This window comes from Gymnoscopelus microlampas (genome assembly GCF_963454915.1).
Source record: "Gymnoscopelus microlampas genome assembly, chromosome: 8".
NCBI lineage: Eukaryota > Metazoa > Chordata > Actinopteri > Myctophiformes > Myctophidae > Gymnoscopelus > Gymnoscopelus microlampas.
In genome coordinates this window covers 37795355-37816815 of record NC_139945.1, presented here as the reverse complement: position 1 = coordinate 37816815, position 21461 = coordinate 37795355, and the positions used below count along the sequence as shown (strand labels likewise).

The following is a 21461-nucleotide window of genomic DNA, read 5'->3' as shown; positions in this document are numbered from 1 at the left end:
GTAGATTAGCTTTTTTGAATTAGACTGTAAGTCAGTGTTTCTCAATGTGGAGTCCACTTTAACCACTATGCGACGTGTTGTGAGCTTGTAGATCTTCTATTTAAAAAAATCTAGAAACATTTGGTGAATTTTAACAATACAAATCCTGTATGGGTTTGGTTTCCACTGCGAATACCTTTGACTTCGCTGTAAGTCATAGAGGTAATGATGGCATTGGCATAGCAGGCTGGAGCAGTGGACAGAAACCCACATGTTCCATTTATTACCAACAGATGGCTCTTTGGAATGACGGCCACAATGTGACCTGTACTCAGGACAGTTTAATTTAGACACAAGGACAGCACTTGTAAGAATCACAGTATTTATTCACATTGAGTTTGAATTCTCAACAGCCTTCTAAAATGTTCTAATTCAATATCCTTTAAGGACTGCATTTCATTTAACAATTTTAAATGACTTACATTGATGGGTGAATTGTTCAATAACAAGCTTTTACACTGAATGAACTCAAATCAAACTTTTACCAGATATTTAATTCACTGTTTATCAACCTATTTACTTTTGTTTTGTAAGTGTCTAAGTAGTCTCATACATTTCAAATAATGTCAGTTTGCTGCTTGTAAAGGACTTTGCATCCATGTATAATCTGTTCAGTAAAGTTGTTTTTATCATCAAAACCTACAAGCTATAAGTGGTGACGCCATTTTATACAAAATATAATATTTCACTTTCTACCTTCTAACTACACAAATATCGATCTCACCATCAAATAAATTAAGATGTATAATGCTTAAAGTTGCTGATAAGTAATATTTTAGTTACATTGTGTTAAATAGATCTATTCTGATAGCAAACAGGCTGTTTGCTCAGTGGTCTCCCCATCTCTCCAGTAAACAGAAAATACATTTTCAGTTTGGGAAACCAATTTGATTGATTGATTGATTGATGTACTTTATTTAGTGAGACATGAGAACAACAGTACATGGAAGTACAAATTCACAATACAAGGTCTACTAAACTGGAAGACTCATAAAAGCACAGAGCTTGTTTCAAATGAGTTCCCCATGCACACAAATCATGATTGATTGATTGATTGATTGATTGAAATTGTTATTAGGCAAAAGAATGTAAAACAACACAGTTACATTTATAATACTTTTGTCTAAAAATGTCCGACCAAAAAAGTCCTTGCGGACTTGTTTCCGTTGGGGTCCTTGAATTAATTTCATGACATATGTAGTATAGCAACCAAACATTTCAATTCAACATAAAAATACAGAGGAAAAAAGACATGTACAAAATAAAAAAGCATGAACAATAAGAAAATATATACAAAAAAACAATCAAATCAAATCAAATCAAATCAGGAGAGAGAAAACTCATAGGATAATAACCTGTATAAAAATGTGATGGGAGAAAAGAAAGGAACTGACAAAATTAGAACTGGAACACTTACCCCTGAAACATAACTGTCATACGAGCGTCATTTGAACCATGGCTAAGTATAACTACATAGCCTAAACTAAAACCTTAAAAACAAAAACAAACTATAACCATTGGTTAAATAAGACAGCCTACAACTTAAATTGTGTCGTAAGACTACACATCCTGATTCCTGCACACTTGTCCTTCCGTGTGACGTTCCAGATGTTAGCTGTCATCTTAAAGACACAAGTCACACAACCTCTGTCGTTTAGTTTCATCATTACTTTCATTATAACTGTCCGTGGATGATAGTGATGGGAAGGGCGGGCTTGACCAAGAACATCCTGATTCGTTGTGCTGTCTCTGCAGATCACTGATTCGCGCACATCGTTGCACTATACACATTCATTTCACATCCCTATATTGTTTTCCGCTACAGAGCTGCAGGAATCGGTGCTCGATTAGACTGGACTGGAGAGAAACCATGGCAGAAACCTCCGAAGATAATGTTACAGTTCCTGAGTTCAGCCACCTTCTTCAAATGGACCCCTACCTCAAACCGTTCGAGAAGGACTTCAAGAGGAGGTAAACGGCTCTAAAACGGCAGTATTATGCCGCGCTCGTCGCACCAAGTCAAAGCCCGATGTTGCGGGTGATGCGTTGGCATCCATGTCTGTTAGTAAAATTAAAACGCACAATAAGCGATCAAAAACGTCGTTTGTTTCAGATAAACGAAGCAGCCTCTGTAACGGTCTTGACATTTAGCCAGGGGTCGCATTCTTCCTCTGTGCGCGTGCGCGCACTTTCCTCCCATCGGCGTCTCCCCTCGCCTCACAGCCGACTTTCAACGTTCACATAGCAAGCTGTTCATGTTAGAGACAGACTCAGACTGTCATTTATGGTTTTCCCATCTTGCTAAACAATTGCCGTTTGTCATTCTAAAACAATCGCCAAGTATTCACATTATGTGATGAACGCAGTGTGTGTCGTTATCAACTTCCGGGGTGCTTGGGGTGTCCTTCATATTTGTAGGATTGTGACACACGGGTGAGTAAGTGGTCCTTGTCTGCATGTCAACCAGGGACAGGAACTCTGGTTGACGCTGCATGAGTCTATATTGCCTAAGAGAGTTTCCCAAACAGTGGGTTGGGACCCATCTTTAGGTCACGGACCAATTTGAGTAAATTTGAGTAAATATCTCCTTTTCCTACATAAAAAAACAACAAAACATTTATAGGCTATGTATTATTTCAAAAGATTGTAAAAACTACAACAACAAAAAATCACAACTTTTCATTCAAATACATTTTTTCTAAAGTATTTAATTAATAAATAAAAACAAACCCAGAATAATCTCCTTAAATACCCCCCCCCCCCCTCCCAAAAAAAGAAAAGTTGTGAAAATAGCTGATCTACAAGCTCATTTTGCGTGAAGCAACGTTTTTTCACTAGTTTGGGTCCAGGGCAAATGTCTAATTTCTCTTGTGGGTCTTAAGCTAAAAAGTTTGGAAACCACTGGTCTAAGAGACTTTCATATTAGAATCGTTATGTGAAAATGTCAACAATATGCTTGATTTATTCTACACCATATTTTGTCCTGATTTTGTCTTCCGTTCGTATAGAGATTGAATGTTGGGGTGAATGTGATATTTGACAGTGTAGGCCTACGTGGTGTACGTGGTGGTTCTCCCAATAAAGGGGAAGATGAACATATGTGTCCATTAGATGGGGCGGGCAATATTGCATCAGTCAGATTTGAATCTTGGCACTGATGAGATATTTTGTAACAGAGAGACAGTTAAAAAGGCCTTCCTTTACTGGTCAGAGATAGAGAACCTAACAACGAATTAAATAACTGACTATCCACACACACACACACACACACACACACACACACACACACACACACACACACACACACACACACACACACACACACACACACACACACACACACACACGTAACAGAGTGATTCACAACCTCAGCCTAATATCTCTCCCAAGTCATAGGGAATTGCCTTTGGCTTAGTGGTTAAGATGTTGGCGCTCCACGCGGGAGACCCGGGTTCAAATCCCGGATGTCTCATATATATATATATATACATATACACATACATATACACATACATATACACAGACACACTGTATACACCCCCACATCCACACATGTATGCTAACTAGATGTTCAGGCCGGCCTTCACACCTAGATTTTCAGGCCTCTTCACAACCTGAAAATCTAGTAGTGCTGATAGATATAGACCAATTATTTGTTTACCAGCATTGAGACTGGACGCACAGGTGATTGTTTCATGCAATCAATTCCCAACATATTGTTTCGGGGTGTGCTTGTTTCAGTTCATTCAACCTCCTCTTGTGTGTTGGCGCTTCCTAGTGAGACATGACAGAATGGGTTTCATTTGGTGCCGGCCTGCGCGCGCATACTGGTTCTTATCAGTGCAGAGATGCTCATAGGCCTGCGTCCTGCGTCTCTGACGCACCATATTGAAAAAGGACGCATTCACGGCACCCTCGTTGCGTCCATGGGACGCACTACAATTTAGCGGAAATTACCGCGGATTTGAAGGCCATCCGTGGATTTCAAAGCCGTCCGCGGATTACAAGGCATAGTGCAGGAAACAAGAAAAATCTCGGTAAAACACCGCCGTATGGAGAAGTATTCTCACTCTGTCTCAGGGCATTGCGAGCTGCTGCTAGAGGGAGAGAGTGAAAGTGCTGCGCAACTTACAGCCCAACTTCAAAGCAAGTTAACGATGGCTCGTTGACCCCAATTTGACCACTAGGCAATCAACACTGAACAGCACTAATTAATGGCAGCTGTGATTCTTGTGTCTTTCCGTGCAGCCAGATATCAAATAATTCCCTGTAGAGCAGGGGTCTTCAGTGTTTTCAGGCCAAGGACCCCCTAGTTGAGAGAGAGATGAAGCAGGGACCCCCTCTATATTGTATAAAATTGTGTTTCAGATAAACTTTTGCTGCTCTTTTTTCCCTTTACACACCTATAACTCCAAAAATAGCCGATCTACAAGCTCACAAGTGTGAGCTTGTAGATCTGCTATTTTTGGCTAAAGTTCTCCTCAGAAAAGGGATACTAGGATTCAAGTGGTTAATGTAAAAAAAAAAATCAAGTACTACAAGTACTACAAGTACTAGTTGTCGGATTTGGAATTGTGTACTTTTCTTTCAGATACATGTTCTACATGAATATAACCATATAAGATGAAACACGAGTTAAACGCTGTGCATTTTTGTGGGACCCATAAAATGTCCCTGGGACCCATCTAAAAGACCACCCTTGCATCCCAGGACCCATTGCATTGAAAACCTAGCAACATCACTGTCAGTGTGACGTCGTCTGTTAAGGGGTCTATAGAAACCTAGATACCTCATTCACCGCTGCAGTTCATTAGAGCGACCTGTATCGCGGCCGCCATATTAGAGGGGGCACGCTTCCTGACTCCTGGCCAATCACAACGCGTCTTTTCCAGGACTTGTAAGAATCTAGTTGAAATATGTAGTTGTATTTTTATACAACTAGATTCTGCCAAGTCTCGGAAAAGACTCGCTGTGATTGACCACTAGTCAGGAAGCGCCCCCCTCTAATATGGCGGCCCGGCGGCAGCGATACAGACGCCCCAGAGTCGGAGGAGGCGTCTACCTTTATATGTCTATGGTGCTGATCAAGCAATATAGCTGTGGGTTGCATACAGTTTATTTCTTGGAAAATGAAAAGAATGAGAATCCTGTTACAAGATTCAGTCAGATTTAGCATTAATTATGCCTATTATGACGTATGGTGATGTTACTATTATTATTGCTGTATCTGCCTACCCAGGGCATTAGATTATTTTTAGCACCAAATGTAATCAATGGAAAAAACCCACTGGTGGCCAGTGATGATGTAGTGGTTAAATCCTATATCTCTCGAACCACATGCCCCTGCAGGCCAGTGTTAAATCCCAACAGAACCTTGCCTGCTTGCTGTGTCTCCCACTCAATGTTCATATTGCCTCATCAAATACTAAGGGGTGTGAACTGCTCACTCTTCTAATCAAAAACATGATTTGTAACTTCCAGATCAGCATTTTCTTTTTCAACCATATCGCCAATAGGCTAATTTATTATAAGAAGTGCTCTTTTAACCCATTCAATCCGGGAACGCATCTGTGTCATTTTATATTTTAGCTATAGCTATTATTTTATACTTTGGCTATTAAAAAATAGCAGATATACATAGCGCTGCACCGAGTGCGTGAGCTTGTTGATCTGCTATTTTCAAATCTTTGATTAACATTTTTTAAAGCGAAAATTTGTAAGTCAAAAGTCAAAGCTTCTGGGTGTCCCTGGAACTAACTATTTGATATTTTGTCATTTTTACGGCCCTTGACATGAAAACGTTTGAGAACCACTGATATAAAAAGATACGTTTTTCAGAAACCTTTTTTAGAAGACATTTGTAGATGCGTTCTCGGATTGAATGGGTTAAGTCTCCCCTCCACATTCTGGTTAGTTCCAGTTATTGTCAGAACAGCAGTTCTATAGCACCTGACATAAGAGGTACCAACATGCTCATCAGGAGCAGTTAGAGTTTCAGTGTCTTGGTCAAGGACCTCCACATGAATCCAGTAGCCAGGGATTGAACTGGTTCCAAAACAGCCTCGCTACCTCCTGAGCCCCTGCCAGTTTGACAATTGACAATCAACAACTACTTCTTCATACCCTTTCCTGGGTTGGCTGGGCCTTTCTAGGTGTGACCCTTGTCCAGCGCCCCCCAGGGCTGTGTCCCCTCACCCCACTCTTCACAAAATGACTTTACTGCACTTACGAATCCACCAAAATCCAGACGTTTGTGGATGTCACGTCTGTAGTGGGTCTCATCTCTAACAACAATGAGACCATCTCCCAAAGAGAGGTGGACCATCAACCTTGAGCTCAATGCCAACAAGACTCCTCTTGCCCCCCCCCATGTTGAAAGTCAGTGGATAGGCTGTGTCTGTTACATTGTTTTTCCTTCACCAGCTCAGAAAGCTCAACATCTCACATTCCTTCCTGGTGAACTTCTATTGAGCCATCATTAAGAGTGTTCTGACCAACTCCTTAGCTGTCTGCCCCCCCCCCCCCCCCCTTCCCCCTTTCCAAGACCTGTACTGCAGCAGTACAGGTCCATCACCACCCGAACAATATGCCAACTCCAGTGCTTCTTTCCTGAAGCTATACAGCTCCTCAACAATCACTTGTAACTCCCCCTGCCCACACACACACACACACACACACACACACACACACACACACACACACACACACACACACACACACACACACACACACACACACACACACACACACACACACACACACACACACACACACACACACCCCGCTCCCCTGTCATACTAGTGATGCTTAACTGATTGCACTGTTTTTGCACTATACACTGCTTTTTGTGCTGTTCTGATATATGGCATGCGGCATATTTGTACTTCCTGACTGTCACTGCATGTCAGACGTGCTGCTTCTGCAGTCACACTGCAGTTGCACATAGTGAGTTGTTTGACTTTAACATTGTTGTATCCTATTAATATTTTGGTATGTTCTATTATTAGCAATAAAGTGTATCTAAGCTCATCAATAATTGCCTACTATACTTACATAATGTTCTCTGTATCTTGGTAGTAATACATCATTTATATTGCCTGGATACTTCCATCTTCCAGTGATGTCCATGGAGTAGTAAGAACTACAAAACAAACTTAAATCATATTATAGATACTTGGCTACTTGGCTTGCTTTTGGCTATACAGTTCGTCACTAAACCGTTGTGTATATGGAACACTGCATCATAGAGAATAGGCCTAAACGTATTATTGTGTTTTGGCAAGTGGTTTTGTGGTCATTTGGCTAGGCTAAATGTTATAAGTTGACAGTATGTCATCTATTGTTCACTGTACAGTTTGCAATCCCTCCAAACACGGCTAGCCTGGCATGTTAGTAGCATAGGTTGTTTTGGGCTTGTCTAGAGAGGACTAGTATGCACTACACATTGGTTGTAGGTAATGTAAAGCTGTCTCTGCAAGCAGTTCTACAGTGCTGCTGAAATTGCACAGTGTTAAGGTGCCCAATTTCTCTGTCAATGTGATTCATGCTTGTGTCCCTAGTAATTACTCAGTCCAAGTCAATAATCCGTGGACCCATTTATTGGTCTTTAGCCCTCTAAACACTCAAAAGGGTGCCAGGATTATTATAGAGTCAGAATTTGTAAAACAAAAAAACAATACAGTGAGTGCATATTTACAAGATGAGAGTGTTGAAACAGCAAGGAAAAACCTGCATAATTGCATTCATTTTTATGTATGCTTAGACCTACATTACTTTTTGTGAGGTAAAGCAGAAAAGCACTGCTTTGTTTTTTTAGTGAGACCTAAGATGAACCTGCAACTGGGGTCGTTTGTGGTCAACATACTGACTCTGACTCCTGCCAACTCTACTCTTCAGAAGTACTGAAAATACACATGTCCTGGCACATCAATGAACTCAGATAACACTTTATTTTGTGACCTCACTAAATTGTTGCTATTTTGTTTGTTTTTTATAAATTCAGTGAAATCTATTGTTAACCTGAGACATTTTTATTGTCTCCGCCAGGCTGAAAGGCAGCGAAACTGTGCACACACACTCCCTGGAGGCCAGCGCAGAACCTCTGCCCCACATGGGCCTGTTATAGCGCCACCAGGAGGCCGATTCGCAAATCGGTACACGGTATCTCTATAGTCATTAAACAAAACAGGTCTTTCAGATTTGTCATATTCCATCCTGATTGGCTAAGATTGGCTTCCAAAGTTTGCAGGAGTGCCCTGTTTTGAACAAAATGCCCTCAAATCATGAACACAGTGTGCAATATCCGTGAAATTTTGCACGCACATTCCCTCTAGGCCGAGGAAGAATTGCCACTTGACATTTTTTAAATCACCCTCATGGTGGCCTTTTTGTGTTTTTACCTATAACTGCCCCGATCTGTGTAAAACCTTGTATGTGCACTCCCTAGAGGCCAAGGAAAAACCTTTTCCCTGCATTTTTCACATTTGCCTTTTATAGTGCCACCAGGAGGCTGACTTATGTAAAACTTTTCTTCAGATTTGTACACATGATCTCTATAGTCTATGTGATCAAGACGGATCGGTTTGATTTTTCATATTCCATCCTGATTGGCTAAGACTGACATCTAAAGTTTGCAGGAGTGGCCTGTTTTTTAACAACAAAAAAAAAAATTAACAAAGATTTGCTGAAAATCATGAACGCAGCCTCCAATTGCACATTCGCACTACGTTGAGGAACAAATGCCACCCTTTCAACATTGCCCTATTATAGCGCCACCAGGAGGATTGTTTTTAATATTACTCTTACAAATGTTGTCCAAACATCATGCAAATCGTTATTCAATATCTCTGTAGTCAAGTGATCAAGACGGTTCAGTCCGATTTTTCATATTCCATCCTGATTGGCAAATTCCGAACATTGCTCGCCCACAATAACCTACCTGACCTGGCGGAGACCTGTGCTCCGAGGAGCACTTTTTCTAGTTTTTGAAATGAAGTGGGACACTCACTTAAAGTTAAGCTGACTGTGTATTTGTAATCATTATAATTTTTCGCCTGCGTAATTGATTATATTTGTAAATGAGATGGCATTTACAGTATGTGCTTTTGCACATACATTGATCTTTGTGTTGCTAATGTCAACACTGCCCTACTGCCCCAATAAAAGTAGTAAGAATCAAACAGAAATGTTAAACATTATTTATTGGCATATATACTTCATCATACACAGCACATTTTCATTTTGCACAACTGGGCGTTTAAAATGTTATCTTTAATGTCTGCTAAATGTTTTTTTTTTAAATATTTGGCTCCAGATCAATGCCAGATCTTGTGTAATGTGACAGCTAAGGGGCCACATGCTTTGTATTTGAACCATGTGAGTGGAGCGCTAACCTTGCAGAGAGATGAGCGTGTCAGTTTAATCTCAAACACAGCTTGGGTTCGCTAGGCTTCACTGAGCTCTAGACGTGTCCCCAACACCTGTCTCACAGATGAAAGTTACACATAAATAATTTTACATATAGATGCACTGCTGTATGAAAGTTAATTCTTGATCAGCCCCCGGTGTGCAAAGCCCCAGAGTACAAACACCATGTCATGAACACAATCGTAGAAACGCAACAGCTTTCTCCGAGTTTGTCATGCTGAGTCCTCTTGCTGTGCAGCTCAGTGCTACACATTCAACTGGCTTATCAGAAAAAAGACCTATGACCATATTGGTACTGTGGATTTCAACACTATATCATGACTAAAGGCTATGTACATCATGGCCATGTTGAACTTTGGTTTAAAACAAATACTCTCAGCAAATGTTTGAAAGTGTAGTTTTGGAGTATTCAGACATGTGTTTTCTCTGTTAATTTTAATCAATGTGACTGACAAGTTCCATGGTTGAAGGTAACATGTGTGATTTTATGTACAATGTTTTCCATTGTCCACAGAGTTGTAAAAAAAAACATCATTGTAACACTCCAGCCACGATGAGTTTGCTCTCTTGCAGGATAAATACTTTTGTTTCCTCTTTCCTGTAAAATCGGTTAGATTATGCCCCAAGATGTTGTAGAAACTGTAGCCAGACAACATCAATTGGAGGAAGTGAAAGAATGTGAAAGTTCATTATAATACTTTTTTGTGCATGTTCAAGGTAGTATTGACGGTTTACTTTTCCGTCACCTTGGCTGAGGGTCACTAAAATCATTATGTTTGCAACTTTGCATGAAATTAGCCTTCATCAATCAGCCTTTCTGAAAATGCTCAGGCACCTGTTTTGCCTCGTTAATGTAATTTAGCAAATAAAGGCGTTAATAAAATCTTTGAAAGTCACCTTGCCATTGAGCAGTAGAACCGCTTCAAGCCACCTTAAATCAGTTACAGAAAGCTTTTATTACTTACTGTTTTCTTTCCCCAAGCCATTATAACAGAACAGACAGAGAGCCTAAAATCGCAGTTAGCGGTTCAGTCGTTAAGCTATGTGTTTGTTAGCAGATTTTCTGACTTGATTGATTATGAGTTTTATTTGTTTTTTTAAATTTGACTTAATTGAAATGGTTGAATTGACAAGAAATAGTACGATTATGTTTCAGGTTGGTTTCATTTTAGTACGTTGTAGACTGTATCCCAGCAATATCTGCACAACCAAGAACCTACTGTGTGATGGTAATGGATCAATAGTTTTCATGCACAGCATTAAGAGGCATTTGGTCAATATTAAAGCAAGATGAGACATGCTCTACTACTCCTATAATATCAAGTGTCTTTAACTGGTGATGCTAGCCAAAGGTAAAATACCAAAATTCAAAAGAAATCATGGTTATTGATAGCTTACTGATATGTAGGCTAATATTTAGTCATTGATTTGAAGGTTAATATATGTATCTTAAATCAAATAAAACTCAATCAAATACAAACCTTTTCTCTAATCATTTAGTAGTGGATAGCTAGCACCACTTTGCCTAGTCTCGTGCCATGGTCTTGTACCAAATGGTTTGTTTTGATACTTCTAATTTGTATCCATACCAATTAAGTGACAAATGATACAATTTGTAATTTTTGTACATCCTTTTGGCAAACCTTTAGGTTTTACTCTGGCTCAGACATGTATATTAGCCATATGGCGCTGTAGGAAAAGGGCACAGAGGACATCGAGGCATCTTTAGTTTCTGGCTGATTTTCCATAATAAGCAAATTTGGAACTAACTGTCTGAGAAATCAGTTGTATATTTACTAGAGGTGCGGGTTGCTACGCGACCCTTCCGTCTAGTCGCTGGCGCGAGGCTCTCGTGAAGTGGGCTGTAGATGTTTTGGACACGCAAACCAAAAGCGAGAGCAACAGTGTTTCCAGACGCAAACCGAAAACGAAAGCAAACTGAGAGACGGACACATTTCACCCGTTCATCTATCTATGTATTCACACAGGCTCTTGCAGGAGCAGAATGTGCGGCACAGATTGATGAAGCAGCACGCTCAGCCCAGCGAGACGGCACGCGCTGCGTTCAACCCTCCCAAAGAGTCAGACAGACAGTATTTGGATGGGGGGCGGGGTTGCCGGGGTTGCCATGTCCAGGAGTTGTAAGCGTGAAGTGGCGTGTAATTGGTTGGGGAAAGTGCGGCGACGCATGAGCAGTGCGCAGGGCGGTGTTTTTGCATCAAGCTGGTTGCTTGTTGCTCGCGCGCAATCTGGCAACAGTGATGGAACTTACACACACGCAAACATTCGACAGTGGATTCAAATTGTAAGGTAGATAGTCACTTTGTGATTTTGCTGCGTAGCCCGATGTCATCTCCTTGTGGTAATCACGACTGGATTGTAATCAACGACTAGGCCCGCATTCTAGAGATGCAGAGGATCTTGCACCCCTACGGGAGCTAACCAACCTATTCCCCCTAGTCCTACCCCTGGAAACTAATTTCTTGGAATCATAGGCATGAATTTCATGCCTATTAATACTGTTAAGGATCTGTCTTTAAGTGTTTTTTTTTAAACCAAGGGGAGGTTTAGAATATTCATGAAATTGTGACAGAGGGTTTGTACGGCAGCATCGGTTGGACTTTAAAAGTTGATGTTTGGCAAGCGCTGTCTGTATCCACTGTGCTCTACACAGGGAGCAGCTGCTGAGAAATCGCACTGTTACCTCAGCCCATCATTACTAGCCCCAGGGCATTCCCCAGCCAGTCTGAGCTTGGCTGCAGGGCTGTATGGGGGAGAGTGCACTTAACTCAGCTGGCTGAGAGACTCTCTGTACCAGGGGAATCTGATATGGACACCAGCTGGCTGCTGGAACTTAAGTGAGATAAATTGCAAAGTAGTTAGTCTATCCTCCCGAAGTTGAAAGTAACAGACAGAGGTTTATCTCTCAGGATGTGCCCATAGTCACATTTTCTGGGGGCACAGAGGCAATTTTAAAGCTTTGCATATCCAGGCAGGTTAGGTGCCAGGAGGTAATGTGGACAGAAATAAGATGATACAACTCTTTATGTTTTGGAACATCAGACAGTAGACACCACTTTAAAACTTGCCATTAAAGGAGACTCTTTGTGTCTCCTACCGGAACCGCTGCTGGTCATCAAATTATTGGCTTGGGAATGCGACCAAAACAAAAAAAATGTCCATGAATTCAAGTATCCATGGGGTGACTAATCGATAGGATTTTTTTTTTGGGGTGAACTATCCCTTTAAGCTGATGCTGTTACATTATTATGAGCAATATTGAGTATTGCAAAAAATCTGTAACGATTTAATTGCACTTTAAAGCCTGCTGGCTAAATGTAAACGTGGTTAAACATATACCTTTACATTTGCTTTCTACAGCAATTGACAATTTCATCAAAAGCTGTTTTAATTTAAGTATCAGAAACCTTTCTGCATACAGATTTAGCAGAATGGAATTAATCTACCACTTCAAAGTAGTTCACACGCTTATCACGCATTAATATAGAATACTTGACTACGCTCATACTAAATCTGGATTAATCATGTTGAAGATTCTTTTATACATTAATTATTAGGTGAGATAATTGTGATTTTGCTGCCCTAGATAGTTCCTTTGCCTTTTTTTTAATCATTGTGCCTGTGTTTCCTTTGGGTTTGAAGGTATGGACTGCTGCAAAAGCATCTCTTCCAACTGGAGGAAGCAGAGGGCGGCTTTGACCAGTTCACACGCAGCTACAGGACCTTTGGCATTACGCGACAGCCTGACAACAGCCTGTTCTTTAAAGAATGGGCTCCTTCAGCCGAAGCCCTCTTCCTCACCGGTGACTTCAGTAAGTAGGCTGCTCGCAGCACAAGAATAGCTGTCAACTCCAGACCAAACTTGTCAGAGTAATGTATAAGCCAGGATTTCTAAGGGAAGCTTTGAGTTCTGTGGCCTTCTCATATGTTATCAAAACGTTTACTATATATTTTGAGCGTGGCACTGTGTTTTTTGCTGAAAGGTGAGGCAGTTTGATAAAGTATCCCCGGCATTGCCCGCTCCAGTTCTTTAACGGTAATGATTTAAAAAAAGATTTATCGACTTAACCCAGACATAAACAACCCTCAAAAGTGTCTCCACATGGAAAAAATGAAAGAGGTTATTTATTTATAAGATATTTGTTAATATTTCAGTGGCTACTTATTTCATCATCCCCATGTAAAGTTTTTGAGAGAGTGCAAGCTTTCTGTTTTTACTGAAATGTCTTTTTCCTCTGTGTCTAACTTTGAAGGTAGTTTCAGGGTGAGGGTCTTCTGAGTGTGGTTATTTTGTTTATACTTTACCGTTGCTAAGAAACTAGACCCGTGATGTGTCAAATGATGTAATAGTTAAAGGAATAGTTCATTTTTTGGGTGAATTTAGCTACAGTTTCCCTACTGACCCAGAGTCTTGACAAATTCATGAATGCATTTTGCCCTCTGATGCAGTTTCATGCTATGTTGCATGGTGAGCTTAGCCTTGTTCAACTTCAATTCCTGGAATGGATCAAATTGTAGTTCCCCTCAAAAGTAGGGAAAAAACTCTAAAAATATATTTCTGCTCTAACAAAACAACGCATTGTAATTTACATAATAAAGTAGCAATGAAATGAGATTACATCAAACAGGAATGCATGAATGTGTATTTAGAAAAGTAGTTCCAAACTCATGTACAGTAGTAATCAGGATGGTGTATGTACTGTACTTGTTTTTAATGCTTGACTAACAAGTGCAATATATTAAACACTCAGCTTTGGAGACACTATTTTACTACTTTTTGAGAGGATCAGTCACGTGATCCCAACGTACCAGTCATTACTACCGGTATATACTACTGGTGTGAACAACTTGAAGAAATGCCCATTGATCGTGGACAGCCATGAGAAAACTTGGATACTCAAGGAGGCTGTGCAGGCTGTGCTTTCATACAAAGGACAGATATCTAATAATGTCCAGCTGCATAAAGCAATATGCTGTTAACCACAGTGAGAGGCGAGAGATGGTGCAGCTGCAACAAATATTTTCGTTTTCCTGTGAGGCAGGGGCTTGTCAGGTGACACGAGGATAAGGATCAAACTTCCTCCAGCTGACTACCTTGGTGGCAAAAAATAAATACATCTGTAAATGTTCATGGTCACATGCAGGTAAATTCTTTTCCCACGACATCTTGAATGAACTGATAGAATGTATCGAGCCATGCACGCTCAATACACTGCCGTCCAATATCACCGTCACAGGTGCTAGGCATTATGCCATAATAGGATGAGACGATCGAAGGACATAAGTGGGTAAAAAGAGTGCAAGCTTGAATTTCCCTTCAATAGAAAGTCCGAAAATTACATTTACAATGTGGACTTTAAGAGCTACTTACACATTAAAGTGCTTAGAGTTAATTAAACTCTGAGGACCCCATTTGGTTACATTAGGCAAAACAATCTAAGATATCTACACAATACACATTGCAGCATAATAGCTGGTACAGTATGTACATGAGGTTAGACATACGGTGGTAGCACTTCGTTAGGTCTACAAAGTAGCAGCTGTACATGTACATGAGATTAGACATTAAGGTGTGAAAGAGTGTCAGCGCATCGTACTTGAGATAAAGTGCAAACAGAGTGTCAACGAATTGTCAGGTTCAACCACATAACCACTAGAGTCTAGACTCTAGTAAAGCCCTTTTGAGTTGGTACAGATTTGACAATTTTATATAATAGGCTATTTGGACCTTTCTTTCTTTAAAAAAAAAATGTTTAGAGTAGCCAATTATTTTTTATCCCCACACATTTCTGTGTTGTCACTGCTGTCGTATCCTACTGACTCACCTGCCATTGAGGAGCCCCCACCAGGAGGACGTAGAGCCTTCGTCCTACTCCTCCCGCCCAACACTCCCCACTGACAGGTGCCGCCCCCCAGCCCGTAGGAGTACGTGCAATGACCAATATCACTCTCCCCGTCCGGCTTCCCTCCCCCCGAACACAGGCCAATTGTGTGCGTGGAGACGCTCGACAAAGCCACGGTGGACTCGAACCCACAACCTCCGTGGTGGTGGGTAGTGACTTTACCACTGCACCAACCGAGCGAGGCTATTTCAAAAACAGACAGACATATTTTGAAATATCAAAATGTTTTGATAAGTTGTCTTCCATTAACATGGAAGTGAGTGTGGCTGTTTTTTTTTGCGATCACGTGATTTGCTGCTTCATTGTTTCACTGGGAGTCAAATGGTGACTCATGTGTTAGCGAACAGCGCCATCTATCGTAAAACCACTGAAAACACAAAATCTCGTAATTCTCGTCATTAGCACTCTTGAGCCTTAGCAAAATATGACGAGAAATCTCGTCATTGGCAGTCAAAGTGTTAAAGGAGGGGCATCATTTGGCAATATAGGTTTCCCTGCCAGAAAATGCCCCCCCCACCCCTTCCTCAGACCAGGTGAGTGTTACAGTACATATATGAAATTGGCTATGCCAACTTCTCACAGCCCGAAAGACAGCACTATTTGACCCCGCTGACTATGAAAAATAAAAATAAATTAAAGGAGGGGGGCTTTATCCAGCAAAAAAAGATTTGCCTGCCAGAAAATGGCCCCACCCCCTCAGACCAAGTCTGAGAGGGTTCATACTACATGTATGAAATTGACCATGCCAAATCCAAACAGCCCCAAAGACAAGATGGGAGCACTATTTAACCACAGTCATTCTGAAAAAAACAAACAAAAGTTAAAGGGGGGAGGGGCATAATTTGGCAATATAGATTTCCCTGCTAGGACCAGGTGAGTGTTGCATGTATGAAAATGGCCATTCCAACTCCTCACAGTCTGTTTGGAGTTGGCATAGCCAATTTCATTCACTCACCTCGCTGGATAAGGGGGTGTCATTTCCAGGCCGGGAAATCTGCATTGTTGAATAAAGCCCTCCTCCTTTAACTTCTTTTTTCAGAGACTTTGGGTTTAATTAGTGCTGGCATCGTGTCTATGGGGCTGTTTGGAGTTGGCATAGCCAATTTCTTTGTCAGTCGGATAGGTGGTTGTCCAGAACCGCCAATCTGATCGAAATGTCTATATATGCATACTGTTTATTGAGATCCGGTTGTCCAGAACTGCCAATCTGACCGACATGCACAAGACATTAAGGTGCTGATCAGTCCAGCTGGTGCAAGATTAGCCCCCGACACACACACACACGCACACACACACACACACACACACACACACACACACACACACACACACACACACACACACAGACACACAGACACACAGACAGACAGACAGACAGACAGACAGACAGACACTTTTCTAGACGGTTCACCTCCGAGGAGCAATTCCGTAAAAACTATAACAGCAATACACTCAGATTAATATTGTGTACTAAACCTAAGGTCTGTCAATTTGTTTATTGTCACTATTCAGTTGTCTGCGGGTACTGCTGCTATTCCTCCTTTAGACGCTTCCCCATTTCTTTTCCTTTTTTAATTATCTTCCCAGAACCTGGGGCAGGGGCTCAATTCCAACATTCAATTCTGCAAGAGATTACATTTTGACACGGCTCAGTCATATTATTTGATTTCAATTTCATAGCAAATGTGGAAACAGGCCAGCAGCCCTAGTCATGAATATGGGGCAGGTTGGATGCATAATACACTTTTTTTTCTGAGGACTTTAAGCAAAGCAAGATAAATAAATTGTGAAAAATAAGACCTAGTCTGTCTGTGAAAACGTGTCGGTGCTGAGCCCGGTCACTTCTGGTGTAACGCTGGTGATTCATTTTGCATCCTGCGATTTCTTTTTTTTCTTATTCATTTCATGAATACGAAACAGAAACGGTTTGCTGTATAATAAACACGATGTATTAAAGTCACATGCAAAGATGGTCTGTTTGTAATAATATGTTTGTAGCTGTGTCCTAATATACCCCTGTCAATCAATGCTAATGTGGCATCGATAGGTTACAGAAAATATGCTTCTTTGTGGCATCATGTGAAATAAAATATTCAATGACCAGTGAAGTAACGTACTGTTTTTCATCACATTTGCTGATGATTAAAACTGTCTCTATACACTGTAGTACAAGTCAAACAAGGTGAGAGCTGTGCAGATAAGGATAAAGAATATGTAGCCTAAGTGAGTTTAGACACTTACTGTAAGCCATATTCTTAGTGGATATACACAAGCTCACATCGCAACACATTGTTGTGAGCTTGTAGATCGGCTATTTTTGATAATTTGAAAAAAAAATGTTTTAGATTCTTGGAAAAACAATTCACCTATAATGACATGCCCATAACAGGACAACAATTTGATCTTGTCTAGAGGCTGTCAGAGTCAAGGCAACTGTGGGGCATTCAGGTGGCTCAATTGGTTTGATGCTCATTCCATATGGGCACAGACCAGGTCATGCCGTGTTGGGTTTGAGCCTGGCTCATGATGTTGTGTGTACCATCCCTCTCTCCACCCCCTTTTACTCACTGTATTATATTAGATATAATATTTTCCTTTCATTCTTCTATGTAAGAGCAATGCACCAAGTCAAAATTCCTCATATACTGTACTGTAAGAACATACCTGGGTGGCCAATTAATAAACTGTTTCTGTTAAGTCTAACAGATACCAGATTTTGGAGTCCCAGTCCACCGATTACAGATGTTTTGACTGATATTTTGTCAAAAAATGTATAATCAATGCTTATCAATTTGAAAAACGTAGATTTGATTAAAGTAAATCGGAAAATCGTACAGTACAAGATCACAACACGTTGCTTTGCGACGCATGTCAGAATGTAGATCAGCTCTTTTTCCTTTTTTTTTGTGAGCTTTTAGATTAGCTATTTTTGAAAACAAAAACAATAAATACAACAACAATAAATAGTTTTGTATTGGTTTATTGGATCTTGTTTAGTCGATACACTTATTTGTCTGAGCTCGTGCTCATTTGATTTTGCTATTTTGTCTCATCTGTTTAAGAAAGTAGGTAGCTGATATATTGCACTTTTACCTTAGCGCTAGGTATACTCTTGGTTGCTTGTTTTTTGCAGGAAATGCACTTAAGACTTCTGGTGATTAGTAGTTTTCGTTCCCTACCTATGTTGAATACACTTATTGTAAGTCGCTTTGGATAAAAGCGTCTGCTAAATGACTGTAATGTAATGTAAAACGTTTTAAATAATTTGAACAGTTTGCCTATAATGACATGCCCAAAGTAGGTACGGCAGGTTGAAAGTGTTTAAAAATCGGTATATGTTGGCTGGATAATACTGATGTCGTCCAAGAAGCAAAATAATGGTCAATATATCGTCCAGACCGATCCAGTATATCAGTCTGGTTCTAGATTCTGTTTCTGATTCCAATAAAGCAGAAATGCTCTGATGATTTTTTTGTTGTTGTACTGTACAGTATTAACTGCCATCCATCTTAAATCCATTTTATTTTTCACTTGTAGATGGCTGGGACAAATTCTCTCACCGTTACGACAAGAAGGAGCACGGGAAGTGGGAGCTCTCTCTGCCACCCAAAGCTGATGGGTCTCCAGCTGTGGATCACAACACCAAACTCAAGGTACAGGACGGTATTTAGTTTGGTGTCTATTTTTATGTCGTCAGTTGGTGTCACCTCAGTCTGGCTGCATGGGGGCTTGTTGTTGTAATGTGTGATGGAGATTAGCTCTCATGCGTGTTGTCCTTTATTATGATCCAAGTGGAGCCCCACCGTGTAGCCGTCAACAATATGTCAGACTCACAGCACACCAGAGGGAGATTACTGTATGTACAAGATGTGACACAGCAGTGCACTCCTGAGAAACCTGCTACTGTAAATGAAGTCCTTTTTTGTTGCATTAAAATGTAACTCCCTCTGTGACCGTCTCTCAGGATGTGTTGTTCTTTCACACAACACAGCCCACTGTGTGTGCAGATGATAGTTTTTTTAGCTCTAGTAAATAATTCATCGGGGTTAAATGCAAAGAAGCAACCTCCCATAATGCGTCGTTTCCCAGTCCCAAGCAAACTGCATGGATGAAAGAATGACACAATGTCAATCTCCTTGGGAGCAGGTCATCATTGGCACACACCTTTGACATTGACAGCGTTTCTCATTCCCGCAGTGTCAGTGGATGTCAGACTAAGGATGATAAGAAGCAGATGGAAATGCTGGCACCTGGCCTCTCCTTGGGCACCCCTGTAGCCTACGAATGGCTGTCTTGCTGCGGGCTCCATTTTTGAATTAGTTCCACAGCACTCCCTCGTGAAAGCAAAAGCCTAGCTACGATCGCTCTCATGTAGAGCTTGCCCTTGCATGCTTTCTGTTCAGAGCACTGAATTGTCTCTATGAACAAGCGGTGTCCATGGCATGTTCAGTGTTTAAATTTGCATTATATACTTTACGTTATATACGTTTTGCAAAAGCAATCATTTGCCCAACATTTTGTCCAAACTTCATCTTAACATTGCATGTGATGTTTATTCATAGTAGTAATAGTATTTCCTTTCAGTTATGCTCAGATGTAATTTTTCAGAAGGACCACCACTCTGTCAGACTCTACAGCAGTCCATTTACCCAGCTCTCTTTTCCTAATCCTATAAAGTATGAAGCATGTTATAAGGGGCCAGGTCTCTAACACCCAGGTGGCTTGGCCGTAATGAAAAAGTCCCAGAGGGGGGTCTTGCCAGTGGCTCACAAGCAGGTGGTGTTGGGACAGTCATTACCTCACAACAGAATTAGTTGTGTTCAAATGCCCATTTCTGCAGGGGACAGAAACAGGCGGACTCATACTGTGGGCAGCATTACCGAATCGATTCTCTCCGCGGCTCTCAAAAACCCTTGCTGGCTTTCTCTTTTCTTCTCTGACTGAAGGCAGGGAAGTAACTTGTCAATTAGAACTCCAGAATACACTGATTTGTTTTGTACTGCTCATTGGTTAGATGCTATAAGGTATCTTTAAATTACAGGGTCTGTCTGTATTCCAACTATTTAAAACGGTTAAAACACATAACGACGCCCCACAAACTGACGTTAATAGGAAAAAGATGGCCATCAATCAGACTTGCTGGTGTATAGTAATGTATTAAATGTTTTTTTCCATCTTGTGATCAATGGATCTTTGACCACTGCCCCATCATCTTTCAAAGGCTCTCTGAGCCACTATATTAACGTGAAAGTTGTGAGCAGAGGAGAGCACACTTTGTTGCAAGAGGGATGCTTCTGATCATGTAATGGCATTGAAAGATGTCTGCGGTCCAAAGTAATGTGGATGGAGAATAGAGCACCAAAGTCTGACGTAATTTACGCATCCTACCTGGGTCACGCCCCCCCCCCATTCTGAATTCCCATAGACGTGTTTAATATTGCATCAAATAAGAATTGTGTTCCAAAAATAAAAATAAGATCCCGGCGGTTTGACTCTTATGGATATGAAGCATCAACCGCGTAGCTGCCCGAACTCTAGGTGTGAGGGCCGCGTAGCCGGACCTCTAGTTATTAATATGTTCTTTCTAGCAGTAATTTGCTTTGTTGAGATAAGATGCAAATTTTGGCGTGCAACACAGTTGTTCGAGGAAGGTAGGATAAATCATGCTTAAAACAGTTTTGTCTTTTTGCGAATCTTTGGTCTGAACTGGAAATAGAGAGGAGGAAGGACATGCAACCATAGGCCCCCAGCTGTGAGTTGAACCATTGACGTGATTATGTGGTGGTGACACACTATCCTATCCTGGTTCCAGACAAATCTGCCTTTGCAAATTTGAATCGCACTTTAGCCCTCGGCAGATTAGGTCTGGCCCCCCTCAATAGAGATTTCATTTCTCTCCCTCCGAAGTCGTGAGGGACCAATCAGGGCCCAGTATCCAAATGTGGGCGGGCTTATCACCTTATTTGGAGCAATGGCGTACAATGCAGGAGACTTTTCAGTTTTTCACAACAAAGATGGACGCCGCCATAGCATCGGTAGTAAACGCGTTAGAAAATATTTCTTTTCTAAAAG

General features: G+C 41.0%; 1 protein-coding gene across 1 annotated transcript in view; it reads left to right on the top strand.

The window, feature by feature from the left end:
- The first annotated feature begins 1544 nt into the window (after positions 1 to 1544).
- gbe1b (glucan (1,4-alpha-), branching enzyme 1b) overlaps positions 1545 to 21461 on the top strand; it is a 96503-nt gene continuing 76586 nt past the window's right edge. Inside the window, exons 1-3 of the mRNA XM_084063812.1 lie at positions 1545 to 2010; positions 13129 to 13298; positions 18927 to 19042. Coding sequence (XP_083919938.1) covers positions 1910 to 2010; positions 13129 to 13298; positions 18927 to 19042 — 387 coding nt within the window. The 5' untranslated portion in view covers positions 1545 to 1909. The remainder of the gene's footprint in view (positions 2011 to 13128; positions 13299 to 18926; positions 19043 to 21461) is intronic.